Raw genomic sequence first — 19,771 nt, forward strand, 5'->3', positions numbered from 1 at the left:
TCGGCTGAGATCTTAATGCTATAGCTGTACCAGTAGGGAGTCTTACTGGGGATCTGGAGAGAGAGGAAGAAACCAGCCCCAGAGTGACTGTGATCTCTGTGTGCTCTTAAGGGAAATTGTACTTTACTGTGTGTGTACTTGTCATCCTCCCAATGTGCACGTCCCTGACTGGTGTTTCTGGTGAGGACTGAGGCTCTTTGATTACTGGGTCAATGCAGGGGCATCACATATTAATTGTTTGGCAGTAGTGAGATATTCACATCACATATTAGTTGGGTGATAGTGGTGAGATAGCCACATCACATATTAATTGGCTTGCAGTGGTGTGGATATTGAATTCCTGTAGTTTGTGTACAGTGATCACTGAAGGTATTTTTGTACTCTAAATCAGCCACACTGTGAACATTCAGAGTTCATATCACAATTGTTTTATTTTTTTTTGTTAGCTTAGTTAGTCAGGGAGACCAGACAAGCATGTCAGCAGAGGAGTATGGCAAGCTGACAAGGAGCCAGTTGGCTGAGATGTGCCAGGCTAAAGGACTGGTGCATGCCAACCTGACTAAGGGAGACATGATTGCAGCTTTAGTCACAGCTGCATCAGAGAATAGCAACCAGGACAACAATCAGACTGGCCTTGGAGATGTACAACACTCAGAAAATGGACAGCTCAACTTTTCCACAGAGGACATAAAAATCCATCTGGAGTTAAAGAGACTTGAGTTTTAGGCCAAGCATTTGGAAATAGAAGCAGCAGAGAAACTGAAGCATCTAGAGACTGAGGAAAATGTGGAACTGCTACGTCTGGAAGCTGAGGAGAAGGAGAGGCAGAGGCAACATGAAAAGGCGATGCTGACTCTTTCCCAGAGTCATGGAGGTAATGGGGAAGGGAGTAACCAAACACCAGAAGCAATAAAGGTCAGTAAACTTCTTCCATAATTTACAGAGGGGGATCATTTTGATAGTTTCATTCATATGTTTGAGAAGGTATGTAAAGAGTATGATGTTAATCAGAGGCTCTGGGTACGGTTCCTGACACCTTTACTCCATGGTAAAGGTGTAACTGTTCTGTCCAAACTGTCTGATAATGACTGCTTAAATTATAATGTTGTAAAAAACTGTTTGCTAGGATAACACCTGACACTTATAGAAAAAAGTTTCATGAGCATAGATGCAAGTCAGATGAAAGTGTGTGAATATGTTTCTGAACTAAGCACTTGTTTTCATAGATGGGTGAGTGGATGTCATTTCACCACTTTTGGTGAGGGAGCAAGCCCTTTGCACTTTGCCTGAGGACATGAGATTCTGGTTAGCTGATAGACAATGCCTTACTGTAGATGAGTTGGGGAAGAAGAGAGACCTATAACTAGCAAGCAAGGCATCACTGCACAGGAAAGAGACACCTAGTGCTGCTCATGGGTCTAAGAGAATCCATGATGGGCAACCCAGACTGCCCCAACAGAATATGCCAGTAGCAGGGGAAGCCACTAGTTCAGGTACATGTCCAGGACCTAGGGTTAAATGTTTTAAATGCAACTGGTGGGGCCATGTAGCATATAGATGTCCACAGAGGCAAGGTGGGGAACAAAAGGTGGGAGAGCCAGTAAGTGGGAATGAAAAAATGTCAGCAGTAATTTGTGTCGAGACAACAAGGGTACCAAACTACCACAAGAGGTTATATCCTATCTTAGTGAATGGCAAAGAGACCATTGCTAAGAGAGACACAGCCTCTGACATAACCATTGTGAAGCCTGCAATGGTTACAAAGGAGCACTACTTGCCTGAACAGTCTACTCCAGTCAGAGCTTTAGGAGGGACCCCATTCCACATACTTTTGGCTAGGGTTCACCTTGACTGGGTGGGTGGAAAAGGAAGCTAGCAAGCAGGTGTGTTTGAGGATATCCCTGCAGATGTCCTGACAGGGAATGATTTTGATAATGCAGCACCATGTGTTTACGCAGTTACATGCAGTCAGGCTTGGAGACAAGCATGTGGGTCTGGTAGCCTAGAGGAGACCCAGACAGACCACACACTTGCAGCCAAGACTGGTGAGATGGTTACTTCAGGGAGGGAGCTACCCTGTAGCAGTGAGACTAAAAGTGAGCCACAGCTGCTTGTGGGTACTTATGTTCCCTTGGACAGAGTGACTGCAAGGGCAAAGGTAAGTAGTAGTACCCAGGCTGACAGTGAGGCACCACTGTCAGAGGATGCCAGACTTCCTGTGGAAGGGGAGCTAGGAAGGGTTACAAAGAGACAGTTGAAACAGGCACAGCTCTCAGACCCTACATTACAAGGCCTGAGAGAGGTAGCTAGTGTGACACCTGATTCTCAAGGGAAGGGGGATTCTGTATACTGGGACAAAGGGTTACTGTACAGAGAGTGGATCCCTGAGGGAGGGCTAGAGTGTGAGAGAACACAGCAGATGGTAGTGCCCGGAGTCTACCATCTGGCACTTCTAGCCATAGCCCATGATATTCCTGTTGCAGGTCCTATGGGCATAAAATGTACAAAGAGACATGTTATGCAGAACGTCTATTAACCTGGGATTTCCAGAGATGTAACAGGGTACTACAGGACCTGCGAGCAGTGCCAAAAGGTAGGCAAGGCAGGAGACAAGGTGAAAGCTCTTTTGATGCCTTTGCCTGTGATTGAGGAGCCATTTTAGAGGGTAGCTATGAATATTGTTGGGCCTCTGAGTACCCCAAGTTCCACAGGACAAAAGTATATCCTAGTGGTAGTAGATTATGCTACAAGATACCCTTAGGCAGTGGCTCTGTCCTCTGTTGAGGCAGAAAAGGTGGCAAATGCTTTGTTAGAGATTTTCAGCAGGGTAGGTTTCCCAAAAGAAATACTAACTGACAGAGGTGACAATTTCATGTCAGACCTGCTGACTTCTCTGTGGAAGTACTGTGGGGTGAAGCACCTAAAGACCACCCCTACCATTTCCAGACTAATGGTCTTATTGAGAGGTTAAACTCTACACTCAAGACCATGTTATGGGTATTTGCAGACCAGTTTAAGAGGGAGTGGGACAGAGGGTGCCTCAGGAATCCACAGGTTTTTCACTCTTTGAGTTGTTGTATGGGCATAGGGTGAAGGGGAACTCTAGATTTAATTTGAGATGAGTGGGAGACTGTGTGTAAATCTCACAAGAAGTCTGTTGTGGCATATGTCCCAAACCTCTGGACAAGGCTCAGGGAACTCATGGGCTTGGCCCAGGAGAACCTGGCAGAAGCCCAACAGCAGAAAAAGGTCTGGTAAGACAGGAATGCTCAAGCTAGAGAGTATGCTGTAGGGCAGAAGGGTGCACTGTGATTACATTTTTGAAGCTCAGCACATAACATACAGGTTACTTACATTTGTAGACAAGCCTATGAATCATATTAATATTTACAATGACATAGAATTATTTACAAAATTCTAGCTAGCTGGGCTGGCAGCCTTCACAATGCTCACAAACTGGTTTGCATTTTTTGTGTGAGTGTATGTAAGAGCTTTTTCTTGAATGGCATTGTGTATCTTCATTTCTCAAACACTGTGTTTGTATGTTCTAAAATTAAATAGTTATCAGTGAAAATGAAGCAGTTACTACACTGTCTGAGGATGTCGATATCAACCAGGTAGGATTCCCACCTTTCGTTGTTGCTAAAACTGGACCAAGGCCATACTCCTTGCACCTCCCATAATCCCTCCCATTTCCTCCCCTCTCCAGCCCACTTTCCACCCATTTTGTGACATCATCATCATGTCAGATGAGGGGGGAACACCCTCCTTTTCTGTTCCTGATTACTTCTTTCTGCCGATTTAACAAACTCTGATAGTCTTCCCTTTTTGGTACAGAATACTGGAGTTTGCACAGTGTTTTCTGGACTACCAGACAATATGTTTGATTTCTGGATAGTCCACAAAAATAACAGATAGATGGGAATGCTACCACCAGGCAAGAAACAAAGATCACAGGGAAGTGCCTATCCATTATAATAAATCCTTAGTAGTGACTTAAATGTCTACGTGAGAGTGTTTAGTAGTATACTGTTAAATGACCTGCAGTGATACTTCCCTCTGTGAAAATGGTAGCTCTTCGAGCAGCTATGAACAGTGGGAGACTATGGAGAGTGTTTCCTATAGAGGATTTTAAACTGAAGTGGTTGCTTAATATATAAGGCATGGGTAACCACATTTGTACATCATGCAAACATGAGGCTTTTATACCAAGAGGAAGAAAGATTTTTGCGCAATTGAGCCCTCAAACCATCACACAATAAGCCTTCTACCAGATGTATACAACTCAGTTGGGTTAAATCAGCCCTCTGCTCCCACCAACAGGCAGAATTCTACATAGAAAAACTTTGCAAAACTTAGAAATATTTGGCAAACTCAAGAGAACTTTGGCAAACTCAGAACAGCTTTTGCAGTATAAGATGAGGTTAGTAAATATCAGAATACTGTTAACACAATCTAAGAGCAGTACAGTAACAAACAGATGGCATTTCTTTAACAAGTGCAGGCTGAAACAGTGGTAAATTCAACCAAATCAATAAATGCAGCACAAAACTGTTAAAGAGTACTGAGATAGAGCAAGTGCAAAAAAAAATATTCATATCAGCTTTGTAGGTACACAGATGGTTTTTAGATGAAACCAAGGTCTTGTAGTCACAGGTATCCAAGCCCATCACAGGGAAGCTCTGAATATATGAGCACAGTTTCACAAAGATGTAAGGCTTTTACATGAGCAGGATGAAAGATTTTTACAGTTAAGTTCTCAGGTCAATCAACTAAACAAACAATAAGCCTTTCACCAGCAGTTCCCAACTCAGATGGATTGAATCAGCCCTCTGCTCCCACCAGAGTGGAAAATAAAACCTTCTTAATATAAAGCAAACTTGGTTTGAGCTCAAGTGTGGTAACAAATGGTTTACAACAAAAAAAAAACATAATTCCCAGAAATGCAAAGAAATGCATAATAGTATCCTTTGGAAAGTCATCCATCACTGGTAACTATCATATTGACAACACACCCCTTAGAGTTGACCCAGTAGTCAGGGACCTAGGGATGCAGATAGATAGTTATCTACCTTTTAACCATCATGTGTCTACAGTGGTGAGGAAATCATTCTATGTTGCGCAACTTATAAACAAAGGTATGGCATCTAAGTCCAAGGAAGTCATTGTTACGCTGTATTCGGTACTCATCAGATTTATCATTGAGTACATTCCCCCTTTGGCATGTACCTAACAAGGCATATCCAACAATTGGAACCTCCACAGAGATTCCTCACTAAAAGACTATATGGCGTAAGTAAAATGTCCTATGCCAACCACCTCAAGGCCCTATCCCTGTATTCTATCTCCTACAGGCTTTTGAAGGGAGATCTATATCTAGCATACAGGGCATTGTCAGACCCCACTATGGTGGATCTCCTGCATACCCACAAAACAAACAGCACCAGAATTACCCATTCTAAAGACTTAAACCTTGCCTGTGATACAAATAGGACCTGCTGTAGAGATAGATATGTATCCCAGAGACTACCCCGTCTATGGATCAGGCTTCCCATCCATGTGAAGCAGAGTTCCTCCCTAACCCAATTCAAGTGCAACTTGGACAGTTAGATAGGAAACCGGAAATCCATCCCTGGTTTGGCACCTATGTCTCTAATGGACACAGGTAATCTGTAATTGGTTCATCTCCCAGGCGCATGCTTATGCTTATCAAGGGTATCAGAACTTGTCAGAGATTTGGGATGCATGGCTAGGCTTAAAAAGGCCTTTGTGGTCATTGGCCTAGAAAACACCTATGAACTTATAAATCTATGAACAGCTTTTACAGTTTCAGGAGGTTAGAAAATATCAGAATATTGTTCACACTATCTTAGAGCAGTACAGTAACAAACAGATGGCATTTCTTTAGCAAGTGCAGGCTGAAAAACAGTGATAAATTTAACCAAATCAATAAATGGAGCAGATAACTGTTTAACTAATTGCACCTGAGTGACGCCTCCAGATGCACCTGCACTTAACTCCTACTGATGCCTCTAGGCATCAAATATTGCTTGTTCATTTTTGCATCAATAATTACAAAACCATGCTATGCACAGAGTTTTAAAATATTTCATCTTAAAGCTTACACAATGGCAAACTAAACTGCATTAATATTTGACCTCTATCTAGTGCAGGTAAATAGATATTTACTGTTGTTTTTGTGATATTAATTGATATAGATATAATTTTCACATTTATCTACATATTTCAACAACCAAGTAACACAGACAGAACTCCTTAGCCTCATATGAAAGCTCTCAGCTAGATGAATAAAATACTGCTGATAGGTGTGTAACTTGAATGGTTGCGGAGATGTTGTAAGTTGTTTATAAAATACTACAAATGTAATAGTTACTGCATTTACTGTGACTTATAAAATTCAGTTTAAGACCTAGAACCTAAAAAATAATATCACTATAAAAATAGTTTGTGCTGAAGAGTTTGCCATTTATACTTCTTTCATAACCTATGTGGTTCCAGAAATATTAACATTTGTTTGAAATTTGAGGACAATTCGATTTTGTCAAAAGGCTTAGGTTTTGCCCATTGGAAGTTACAGTGCAAACTTCCTGAGCTCCACTGGAGTGAATGAATTAATGGCACTGAAATAGTTAAAACAAGTGCCAAAAAAATACTTACATTCACAGTTGTCCAAGCTAGGCAGAGGAAAGCTCTGAATGTATATGAGCACAGTCTCACAAAAATGTAAGGCTTTTATACCAGCAAGATGAAAGACTTTTACACAGTTAAGCCCTCAGGCCAATCAGATAAACACAAAATAAGCATTCCACCAGCATTTCCCAACTTGGATGGGTTGAACCAGCTCTCTGCTCTCACCAGAGTGCAGACAAATCCTCTTAATGTAAAATGAATTGGTTGTGAACTCATGTGCAGGAATAAATGCTTTACAACAAAAGGCAGAATTTGTGCAGTATCAGGAATCCTTGGAAATAAGTTCGCAAACCGTGAGAAAGGTTCCCAAATACAGAAAAATGTTTGCAAGTGCAGTAGCAAATGCTTTACAACAAATGGTAATGCAGATATTTCTACTCATGGCAAAAACTGGTACATATGTTCTCCAGTATCTCCTTGAAATGCTGAAGATTTGGTAAAAGGACTGGGTTCTTGGAGCCACATATTCTGTGACTTTGCAGAACTGGAAATCTTCTGGAAGGGCATTGAGTTGCTATTTCAGGCATATTTCTCAAACTGTAATTACAAGAATTCTGAACAAAGCCAAAAATAATGGGGGGACAAAGACACAAAAATTGGGACAATTTTCAAATAGTACTCTTTTCAATTTAGAATATTAATATACTAAAGGGTTTTGCATTAACATGAAGGACATGACGTTGTTGTTGTGTCTTTCGGCTTTTCCCGGTTAGGGGTCACCACAGCAGAACTCCGATCTGCTAATGATTGGCAGTTGATTTTTATGTGCTGAGTTGCCAGACTTAACACACAACCTTCAACGAAGGTACACCCATTCACACATGTCTCCATGCAGAAGACACTCTAGCTGAGAGTCGAACCGGTCAGCATCTTACTGTGAGGCGACAATGCTACCGCAGCACCACCACCGTGGACTATGAAAGATATGAAGTCTGAAACTGAAATGTCTTATTATTTAGTGACATCAGTCCTCATTGATTTGCCAGAAAATTACAAATTATAAATGACAGACCAAAACTAAGAGGCATAAATCTGGACATTTTGCAAAAATCAGGACAGATGAAAGATATGTTTATAGGGTGTGAGGGAGGGATACATTTAAATTACAAAACCACTGGTATTATATAACAGCAAGCTCCCACAGTCATACTTCCCAACTAATATGGTTTAGGCCCCCAGATTTACTTTTACTTATCCTAGATTTACTGATGTTCCTCATGAGGTCAGACCTGTTTATGAGTACATACATTATTAAATAAAGTATATTTGTGCAGTGATTCTGTATCACTAACAATATAGGTCCTAGTGTATGCAGATATATGCCACTTGATGTCCTTCCACACAACATCCAACATTTACATCCATACTGTGCTAAGTGGATGTAAATGCGAATGGCTGTTGTACAGATGGACGTTAAGCAAAGCACAATACAAAGTTTAGGGTGTTTTTCACTAAATATCCATTCTACTTAATGTTCTGTGAGATAAAACCTATCCCAGACATTAAGTGGCATGTACCTGTACAGGTGTAGGGAAAAATAAGACATTGTTCCTGTTTCTGGCCTTCTGCTATGAGTTTTAAACACCAATACTATGTGTTCAGAGGTTGAGAGGTATACCCACAGCTGATAGTAAAGGGAGTACATAAAATGCTAAGAGTGTTGTTAATGGATGGATAACACTATGACAAATAACTGTAATTGTCGTTATATAACAGCAATGGCTCAGTGGGTTCAAACACCACTGAGAGAACAGCAAGGGATAAAACAGAGTGCTGAACTAAGAGAAGTCCAGAGTACTTGACAATAGTGACCAAACTATAAAGTGTATGTACTGCAGTCTTTTACTATTGCTCACCACTGTGGTGCCTGTGCTTTACCCCACACTTGCCAAGCAGCCTACAGCAGTCCTTAACTACCTTACCTCCTATGCTACCTCATATATATTTTCACCACTAGGTGGCACTGCACTCCCACTTACTGATTAAGATTTCCTAAATCTATTTTCCTTCTCTTCCAAGCTATCTCCCACTCCCATTCATACTTGCCCCACTGGCCTGCTTTGACTTGACTTGAGCTGTATTTCACCACCTTACTCCCCCTCAGCCTCATTTTCCCCTGCTGTCCCTGTACTTCATTCACAAAGCACACTTTTCTGCTTCAGCTGACTGATTGGTTTCAGCCAGCCACCTTTTCTTTAGCTCTTCCCACTCCATTCGCACTATGGGCTCACTCCGCTCCCCTACCCTGCCCCCAATTCTCACCCGACCCCAGTACTCCTACCTTTATTGGAACCCTAAACCCCTCCCTCTCTCTATCAACCAAACACCACCTCCACAGCCCCACCCCCTTTTCTCTCTATCAACCAATCACCTCCTCTACAGCCCCACCCCCCTTTTCCTCCACCTGCCTATCTCAGTCACTCCTCCCCTCTCACCTAACTTCCTAATTTATCTCCCACTACTATATCTTTACACTAATCCACCATGCCTGAACTCCTACCTCAAACCATTCTCACCCCAACTATTTGCATTTTAGTCTTACTCCCTTTATATCTAACTACCTTCTACTCCCACAACCTACTTCACCCACCCTTCCTATCCCCCCACTCCCAACCTCCTTTCTTATTCACTCAAAAACATGCTTCCACAACATATCCACCTCACTAGTTCAACCCAACCCACTCCACTACTTCAAAATAAAATTATTTCCCCCCTCAACTAAGTACTACACTCCTAAGCTAATACTTTACTTCCCACAACTACTAAACACCAAATCAAAAATACTACTACCCTTCCTCAACTACCTCTGTTTAGCTCGAAACATACATCAAAATCCTGGACCAAACACTACCTGAACTGCTAATCTCCCCACCTCAAACTATAAAGCTAGCCATAAATACCTCAAATTCTTCACCATTAATGCACAAAGTTTAAGAAATAAAGTAACCCAATTCCATGCCTGAGTGAACTACAACCAACCCAACATTGTAGCAATTTCAGAAACCTGGCTAAAACCTCACATTAGTGACTCTGAAATCCTTCCTCCTGGATTCCAGTCCCTCAGACATGACCACCCAAACAGAAATGGTGGTGGGGTAGACTTAATCTACTCTAGCCTACTACCCATCACTCCATACCCTAATCTTATCCCCACATTCAATAATGCGGAACTAGTAACAGGCCTGCTAAAAGTAAATAACCACAAAAGCATTTGTATCATTGCTCTCTATATCCCCCCTGGTAACAACATCACTACTCTGGAGGACATACTCCTCTGGACCTCAACCAATATTAAGCAGGAGAACTATATACTTGGAGACGTAAACATCAATTGGAATAAAATCAATAACCCCAATCCCACCATATTCGTCAATCTATTTAACTATACACAAATTACTAACTCCATCACCAGGCCCAATAAAACTACCCCCCCCCCCCCAGGTACCACACTAGACTGGATCCTAGCTTCCCATCCCAATAAAATCTTAAACTCTGGCATCACACCTGACCCTATAGGAGACCACTTGCCAGCATTTATCTACCAAGCTTCCCACTCCTCTCTTCACCTACACCAAGTCATCCACACACATAACCTCACAAACTTTGACCCATCTACCTTCTCTAACTCCCTGAAACAAACAAATTGGAACCCACTAAAAATAATGCCGTAGAATGTTTCAACTCCTCCTTCTTAAACATCCTCAACTCCCTAGCGCCACCAAGAACAAAAAGAGTAAAAACCAAGTCCGCCCCTTGACTAACCAAAGATACCAAAAAACTTATGCTACAAAGAGACAAATCCTGGAAAAAATACCATCAAAACAAGCAGCCGGAAACATTTCTTAAATATAAACAACTCCGTAATCTTGCTAAAAAACAAATCATCAGAGACAAAATGTCGTACTATATTAAACTCCAATCTAACCAATCTGAAAGCCCAAAACAATTCTGGAACTCCATTAATTCTCTTCTCATCCCAGGTACCAAAAGCAACCCCTGTCCTAACACCAGCAAATCTGACCCTGAAATAGCCTCGCTATTCAACTCCTTCTTCACTAACTCCATAGCTAAACTGACCAAAACCTTCCCTAACAATAACCCCTCCCCTCAATCCACCTTTTCGTCACCACTGCCTACAACACCCTCCGCCCCCAACTCTCCACCTGTATTCAACCTTAAACCCATCTCAACATCCTATATGAAAAAAATTGCTCTCCAAATTAAGACCTTGCTCCAATGCCCCTGACAATATTCCATCCTCCTTCCTGAAAATAGCCGCAGATGGTATTGCTCTCCCCATTAGCATCCTAATCAATAGACCCATGCTAGAATCTTATGTTCCCAAAATATGGTGCACTGCCTTCATTCTGGTGCACTGCCTTCATTCTACCTCTCCATAAAGGAGGCAAAAACAATAAGATCTCCAACTTCTGCCCTATAACCATCCCCTCCCCAATTTCCAAACTACTAGAAAAATGCATTCACATTCAGCTCATGCCATTCTTAGCCAAAAACCAACTAATCACTCCAACACAGCTTCTGTCCAGGCCATAGTACAACCACTGCACTTCTCTCCTTCCTAGAGACAATAAATCTTGCCTGGGACTCTGAAAAAATAGTTTCTACTGTTCTTCTAGATCTGTCCAAGGCATTCGATACCATCTCCCACACCAATCTCATAAAGCATCTCTCCAACCTTAATCTTTCCCAGAATACCTTATCCTGGTTCTCTAGCTACCTCTCCAATAGATCTCAAGCTGTAAAATGGGGGACAGGCACCTCAACCTTCCTTCCCACCCCTACTGGGGGTTCCCCAAGGATCCATACTCGGTTCAATGCTGTTTAACATCTTTATTAATAATTTCCACAAAGCCATACCCAATACAAAAATTGTACAAGATGCAGGTGATTCCACATTAATCTGCAGTGCCACCAACCTCCCAGAGCTTCAGACACTGACCCAAGCTGCTTTCTCCACCACTGAAAATTGGATGCTTCAGAATCACCTCTCACTAAATGCCAATAAATCCAAAATACTATTATTCTCTCCCTCAAAAGCTTCCCCTCTTGAAAAAAAACTCATTCCAAATCATTAGCAAAAACAACTCCACTATAGCGGTTGTTCCCTTTGCCAAACTACTTGGGGTCACTATTAATGAACACCTGAAATTCGACACTCACATCCAGCAAAACATTAAGGAAATCCATATAAAACTTGGTATGCTATACAGGAACATCCAATTTCTCTCTCCTTCCACCAGACAAATGCTTGCCACTACCTATCTACTCCCATCACCAATGTATGGCGTTCCTCTATTAATTAACTTATCTGCCACACTCACTTCAAAATTGGAAGTCTGTTATAATAAGATTTCTAAATTTGTCACCAAAGCCAAATACTCCTCCCATCACTGTATTGCCCTTAATTTGTTACACTGGCTTGAACTCTCCAACCATCTAGACTATCTTCAGATTACCACAGCCCACAAACTAATCTTTCAACCCTCTAAGTGCCCTGCTCTATGCAAGATCCTTCTCCCCTACACCCCTCAGAGAACTCTCAGATCTACTCACCAAAACCTAATCTGTGTCTGAAAACCCAGTCGTCCTGCTGGTCAACTCCTGCTATCCTTTTCCTTAGCAAAAACATTGAATTCTCTTCCTTCCTCTCTAAGGACCTCTGCAAACTTTGAAAACTCTAAATCTCAGTTACATTCCTACCTTTACTCCAACAGAAATGCAACTGCATTCTCCCCACCTAGTGCTATAATTCTCTCTCCACCTCTAAACCCCTCTCCAGCTGTGATTACTAGCCTCTCTAGCTATGATCTATAGGCTACCACACATATGTACATATTGTAAATATCAAATTTGTACCATGTACCTAAGAATTTACACCTGCTCTCTAAAATGAAATGTAACTGTAAATTGTTCATTAATAATATTGTGTCTGTACCTAAGAAATTACACCTGCTCTGTAGCATGAAACATATTTGTAAACTGTTCTTCTTTTCTATATTGTATCTAAACTTTGTAACACGGAGCTTTTCTCCCATCCCCAGTCATCAAACTGGAAATAAATAAATAAATAAATAAATAAATAAATAAATAAATAAAAGTTATGCTGACGCTGGAAGAAGAGGAATAAATTCTAATTCCTACAATGTCTGCTATGAAAATACCTTGGTGCTGAGAAAGGCACCAGGTGCATTACACCCACATCTGTATTAAATCAACATAAAAAGAACAAATATAGTTATCATTATAGTAAGCTGGGTGTTTAAGGCAAAGTTAACTTGGCGAGTGTAGATGTTTAGTTGCCTTGCTATATAACAGACTGAATTAAAGGTAGATGAGCAAGTTATTCTTTGTTGCTTGCTAACTCTTGAGTGCAACATTCTTTGGATGAGACATTAAACAGAGGTCCCATCTGCTTGAGTTGGTGAAAGCTCAGGTGGATGTAAATGATCCCATGGCACCTACCAAAAACATTTGGGGTAGTTTGGTAATGCCCTGGCCACATTTCCCCTGACAGTATAAATTTCACTACAGGACTTCCCTGAAAAGAGGCCACTAGTCCATCGGGACTGGTCAAGAAAGGAGAAATAAAATAAAAAATAAGCATACCAGCCAACAACTGTCTTTAGTTTGGGTCAGCTTGCTCATGTTTTCAATCAGTATACAAAACTCATAACTATGGCTAAGGATGAGGACAAGTATTGGCTTATAAACTGAAAGCTGTGTCCTGTAATTCAGTACCACTTTACCAACACATTTCAAAGCTTGCAGTACTGTCACAACTATATCCATCTGCTAGTCAAACTCCTAATCCCCTCTAAATGAAATCACAGCATATTAACTCATTGACCTGCAGTAGCTGTTTCTCCTCACCAGCAAAGATAAATCCACTCTTTTCTGGGAGAGACCCATGGTCATTAATTTAAAATTCATATGGCCGAGACCATATGATCAAAGTTTTGAAACTTTGAAAACATAATAATAATAAAACAAAAAATTAATGTTTTTTACATGGGGAAAAGCCCCGCCCCTTGAATCCCCCTCACACCCTGATAATTAACTATACAAACTCTGAGATTGCACTGCACTGATGAAAGTGGTAAATTTCCTGTTCTGTGCTGTACAGTGATCTCCATTCAAAACCTTCAGTGTTTCAAAACTTTTATCATATGGTCCTGGCATATGACTTTTGGAGTTTTGAAAGTTGATAACTATATATATATATATATATATATATATATATATATATATATATATATATATACACACACACATATATATATATATATATATATATATATATATATATAAAATCATTTACAAACAAGTTTTTGTATTTTCTTATTTCCTTTTTATGCTTAGGGATAATTCCTTGATTCTCACCCTGAACTTACTTTTATTAAACTTATTTGGAAATGTATGGCACACACAAGAAGTCCTATTTTTCCTGTTATATAAACTATTCTAATTATAATTCCACCGTACTAGGAATTTACTTTTGCAATTCACTGTTCTAGAGTAAGTTGCTCCAGCTACACTGTTATAAAATAGAAATTCCATATTATCACAAATTCCAATAATTAACTTAGCCATCTCTACCCAATCCAAAGGCAGGAAATTATTCTTCAATTCTTTAACTCTTGATTATTAATTAGACCATAATTGTAATGTTTATACCATCATCTTGGTTTACTCTTGGCAACTATTTCAAATGGGAAATTCACCCCGGGGATCATGTCAGTTGCCCTGCTAGACAGGGGTCCAGGGAGGTAAATAGTGTGGGAAGAAATAGCCAGGGAATTGTTATGGCTAGGCTTGTATAGGCCCTAGGGCCGATAGGCTAGTACCAACCTATGAACCTATTAATCATGGTGTAGGGTTTGCTTGGCTAGAATGTGTGAAGCTATGAAATGTAAGTGTGCTGTTAGACAATAAAAAAGTATTGGAAAAAGAATATAAGTTAGTTGACCTCTTTATTTCAAATCAGCATAAAACTATTTAAATCAAATCTTTCTCCGGAGAGCAATGCCATCTCCACTGTCTTTAATATAAAAGATCAGAAACTTAGTTTGGAACAAATTGTTATGTTCAGCAAACTATGATCAACTATGCCAGGTCCTGAGAAAAAAAGAAAAAGAAATCTAAATGAAATGAAATAAAACAAATTACTTATTTTTGTGTGTGTGTGTATATATATATATATATATATATATATATATATATATATATATATATATATATATATATTTATATTCTATATGTTATATATACTGTATGTTACTAAACAGAGTTACTATTTTTTTTTCAGATGTCTTGTTGAAAAAGGAGATGTTGGCTTTTTTAAACACACCACTTTCTCTGAAAACACTGGTATGCTTTCTTTTCTTACTTATAGTTTTGCAATTATGAATTTTGAATTTTAAATGCAAATCAGATATGTTGCAATAGAATATCTTATGGAACAAAATTTTACCTATAAGGTGTAGTGATCGGGTCTATATTAGAACCGCGGAAGTCCTACTGACCAAATACGTAATCATTGACACATATTACCCGAACCGCGAATACACCAAACGTCCTAAACTGCAAAATTCAAAAACTCAAACCGTCATAGTTGACCAACTCCACCGCTCGCTACATATTACCTACCCAAACAAAATAAATAAACCACTTCATACACTAACCAAAACCCTACTTCTAACCCTACACTAAACCTTACATACATTACTATCTATGCACTTACCTTAACCCGCACCCTAACCCTAAGGTCCATAACTATCGCACACTTACCTTATGGAGCTATACCCAAGCAAACTATATAATCCCCACACATACACTTAACAAAACCCTACTTCTAACCCTACACTAAACCTTACATGCATTATTATCTATGCACTTACCTTAACTCGCACCCTAACCCTAAGGTCTGTAACTATCGCACACTTACTTTACAGAGCTATACCCAAACAAACTAAATAACCCACACACATACACTTAACAAAACCCTATTTCTAACCCTACACTAAACCTTACATACATTAATATCTATGCACTTACCTTAACCCGCACCCTAACCCTAAGGTCCGTAACTATCGCACACTTACCTTACGGAGCTATACCGCAGAAGGGCCAGCCATGATGATTCGACATTTCAGATTTTGTGCTTCAGGAAGATTGATGTTTTTCCAGTTCGATATATATGTGTCGACGACATTTCCGTATTCGGGTAAGTGGACCTTCGCGATTTTAATAGGGAACCGTAGTGATCAGGATTAATGAGGAACCCTAGATGGAAAAGGTATTTATTTCTAAACTTCCAAAAGTGTAAGAAGCAAGGGCTGAGCAAGAGTATGAACTATAACTCAGTATATGGGTCTATATCATTTTGTTGAACACATACTTTGTCGAACATTTATTCATGAAACTTTATCCATCGGACACCATTTCAGTGAATAGTTACATCATCAAAACGTTTTCTCCAGTAAAGGGAGTTAGTTGGCTGTTGTTACAAATGTGTCCTTTTCCTCAAAGAATTTAGTTCTCAGAGTTGGTATATATAATTAGGTGGGTGTGGGGAGGGGTGAAGCCCCCCACCTTGCAGAGTTTAAAATAATGCTGTTTTTGTTACGATCACTCTGATAGCCAAGCAGCTTCTTTCACTAGGTTAATGTTTCAACAATATAACTATTCGCTGAAATGGTGTTTGATGTTTAAAGTTCTATGAATAAAGGTTCAACAAAGAAAGTGTTCTACAAAGTGATATAGACCCCTCAGCAAACAGCATCCATATTACCTATCATCAGCTTAAAACTTACACAAATTAATTGGGTAATTAGGGGCATTAAAACAGTTGTTACCTTTGACCACTAAACTGCTTGACTCTCTTCACCAGTATTTTGTGATTCATTTTATAATTAAGAAATAAAGGAGAGGTATATGGGATGGAACAGATAATAAATATATGTAAAACAAGAATAATTGATAGATGTCTGCAAACTATCTTTAGAAAGAAAATTGCACTAATACTTACTGTTGAAATGGAATAAAGGCATACCTGTTGAAATATGACAGTTACAGCTGATTAATCTTTTTAAATACAGCCATACTGTGTGTTTGATGTTAATATGTATGATAATCCAGTCAGATGAATAAAGAAGTTTAGTCTGATTTCAGCCTTGCAAAATCAATGACACATCCATGTAGCTGCTAATCACCAGTGTTTGTAAGCACATGTAAGATTCAAAAATCTGTAGGTGCTCCAAATAGAAAATTATATGTTGTCACTGGTACACTTTGGCATTAGTTCATTATAAATCTATATGGTTGAGAGGGTCTGGGTCATAATATCAAAGACCCATATAGTCAAATTACAGACGATCGAGATGATAATAGCGAAAATCCTGCTTATTGAAACCAGAAAAGAACGAAACCCAGAACCAGAACATCAAACTAGAGAATTGTGGAGTGGCAAGACAGTATGATCAAAACCTAATAAAAGTAGTTACTTCTATAAGGCGATTTGACAAAATCCCTTCTTATTATAAAATACAAAATCACCACTGTGTGTAAAACTGATATTATTGTACCTGTCCAACATGTTTTTGTTATGGGTCTTTGAAAGCCACATGGAGTACTTTGCTGTATGAAAGTATATGCAAATTGCACAACATATTATCTGCTAACATCAGAGTGCCATTCATTCAGGCAACCATGCACCTTTCTAGAATGTCTTCCATTGCATGGTAGTGTATAGAAATTACAAGCCTGTTCCTTTAATTTTAAAACAATACCATAGTTTAGCCTTAGAATAAGCAAAGAGCTGGACATATATGTACTATTAAAAATATTTAATGTTCATGTGAGGCACAAGAAAGTTTTCAATAGATTAGCTTATTTAGTTTTTCACTTTCACAGGAGAAATCCGACCAGATTGGGCAAAAGATCTGAAATCTGAAAATTTCAGACTGCTGTGTCTTGATGACACCACAGCCCCTGTTGATCAATATCGCAGATGTCATCTGGCAAAAGTCCCTGCTCATGCTGTGGTCACCCGTCCAGAAAGTCGAGATATGATTGCCAGTTTCCTGAAAAGTCAACAGGTAAGCAAGTAGATGAGCCATCCAGTACACTACAAAAATTGGCCCTTGTACTCACAAAAAAAGCAGATTTGAATCAATTTCTTTGCATTTTCAAGATGGAAGATGGTGAAATCAAAATGCCAAAAAAACTCTTTGATGAAAAAGTAAGCAAGGGTATATAGAAAGTCATTAATTTATTATGTTTCTTTGTGTTCAGTTGTTATACATAGTCTTCCAAAACATTTTCTTAAGTTGTAAAATTTCTTATCACTTTGTTTAGTTTTTATTGGTTTTCTCTTTTATATATCATGAGCAACATCTCACAGCATCTCAGCTCAACATTACTATACCCAGTAGAAAGGAAAAGATAGCTGCGTCTTTTCTCCTCTGAAATATGATCAAGTGCTGACTCATTTGATTTGGAAGAGTACCCTTTCTATTGAATATACACTAGAATTGCTTCTTTTTATTTCAAACCAAAATTCATAAACATGGATTTGCAAATATTTTTCTTACAACACTGATAGAGATTACAGTTGTATAGCAGGGCCATGTTTACTGAAGGATGGGGAATTGTCATCAATAGTGCTATCACAAAAGACAGAAAGTAAGCAGAATAACAATACTACACAATTTTGCTTAAGGTAAAATTTTAATACCGTTGTTCTTGAAGTCAAGAAATACTGGTCAGATTTGAGCCTCAGATCATTGAACGTTAGTTGCCACCGTTGCACACTAGGGCAGCGGCGGTTAAGCAGGTTTAAACTATTCGGGCTACCTAAAGTCCACTCTTCAAATTTTCCCTTAAAACTACCTTCCTTGAACTATACTACTGATCTAATCAGCGTATCCTATAACTAAAAAGATCATCTCTACTTGACTCCAAGTAGACTATACTCTATCTGTAAAACCTAGCACTTGCTCCTACAGTACTTATCACCCTGATACAGCACTCTTGTTATAGATAGTACCCCAAAAAGGCAAAACCCCATTTCTCGGTCACCCACATCCCCCGGAATCTCTTTTAAAGTTTTTTTGTCTATTCCTTCTAGCATGTTGAGGGATCAGTTGCTAGTGTCCTCTCCTGCTCAGCTGGTGGACCTGGGAATATTGAGGCAATGTTACAATTGCCTCATGTACACAGACAACCCTCTCCTCCTCCCACAAAACACAAATACATGCGAGAGATGCAACTATACGGCCAAACTGGAGGCTGAGCTCTCTCAACATAGGACTGGCAAGACCAGACAGGAGGAAAAGGTTACCACACACACTATAGACCCAGTCTCACATAGTACCATCACAACCTCAAATCATACACATAAACACACAAAGACATACTCGGAGGCTCTGATCAAAAATCTACCAAAACAGCAGAGGCCACCAAAGCAGACACCCAAACAACTACCACCTCAGAACACAACACCTGCAACACATAGACCTCACAGTCAGAGTGTCAAACAGTCACAGCCCTTGAGGCCAAACACAATGCCAGACACACTAGTCATTGGTGACTCCATAGTCAGACACACTGACGTCCCGCTCACCAGACTGAGTAAAGAGAAGGTCACAGTAAGCTGCCTGTCGGGCGCTAGAATCCGCCACATAACACAAGCACTCAGGTCTCTCAACAGCAGGTACAAGTACGACTCAGTCATTGTCCACGCTGGTGTAAACGACCTGAGACGTACCTCCTTGGACTACATGAAAAGAGACATTGAGGAGTTCTCTGATTATGTAGCCCAGGCAGGTATGACCCTGACCTTGAGCAGTATCCTACCTTCACCAAGAATGATGCCACAATACAGAGATAAGATGATCAGCTTTAACAATTGGCTTAAACTCTGGTGTCATTCAAAGGGGATCCAATGTCTGTCTGCCTGGGATGACATGCTGGACAAGCCACGCTGCTTCGCAAGGGACGGCTTGCACCTGTCACCCCTGGGATTCTGGATATTGGCAAA

At 39.8% G+C, this 19,771-nt stretch overlaps 1 protein-coding gene across 1 annotated transcript in view; it reads left to right on the forward strand.

The window, feature by feature from the left end:
• Positions 1-19,771, forward strand: part of LOC122800093 (serotransferrin-A-like) — a 276,007-nt gene that overhangs the window by 225,140 nt on the left and 31,096 nt on the right. The window contains exons 14-15 of the mRNA XM_044069617.1: positions 15,038-15,099; positions 17,644-17,828. Of these exons, the coding sequence (XP_043925552.1) occupies positions 15,038-15,099; positions 17,644-17,828 (247 nt within the window). The remainder of the gene's footprint in view (positions 1-15,037; positions 15,100-17,643; positions 17,829-19,771) is intronic.

This window comes from Protopterus annectens, chromosome 4.part0 (assembly GCF_019279795.1).
Source record: "Protopterus annectens isolate FY-2018-M chromosome 4.part0, PAN1.0, whole genome shotgun sequence".
Lineage (NCBI taxonomy): Eukaryota > Metazoa > Chordata > Ceratodontiformes > Protopteridae > Protopterus > Protopterus annectens.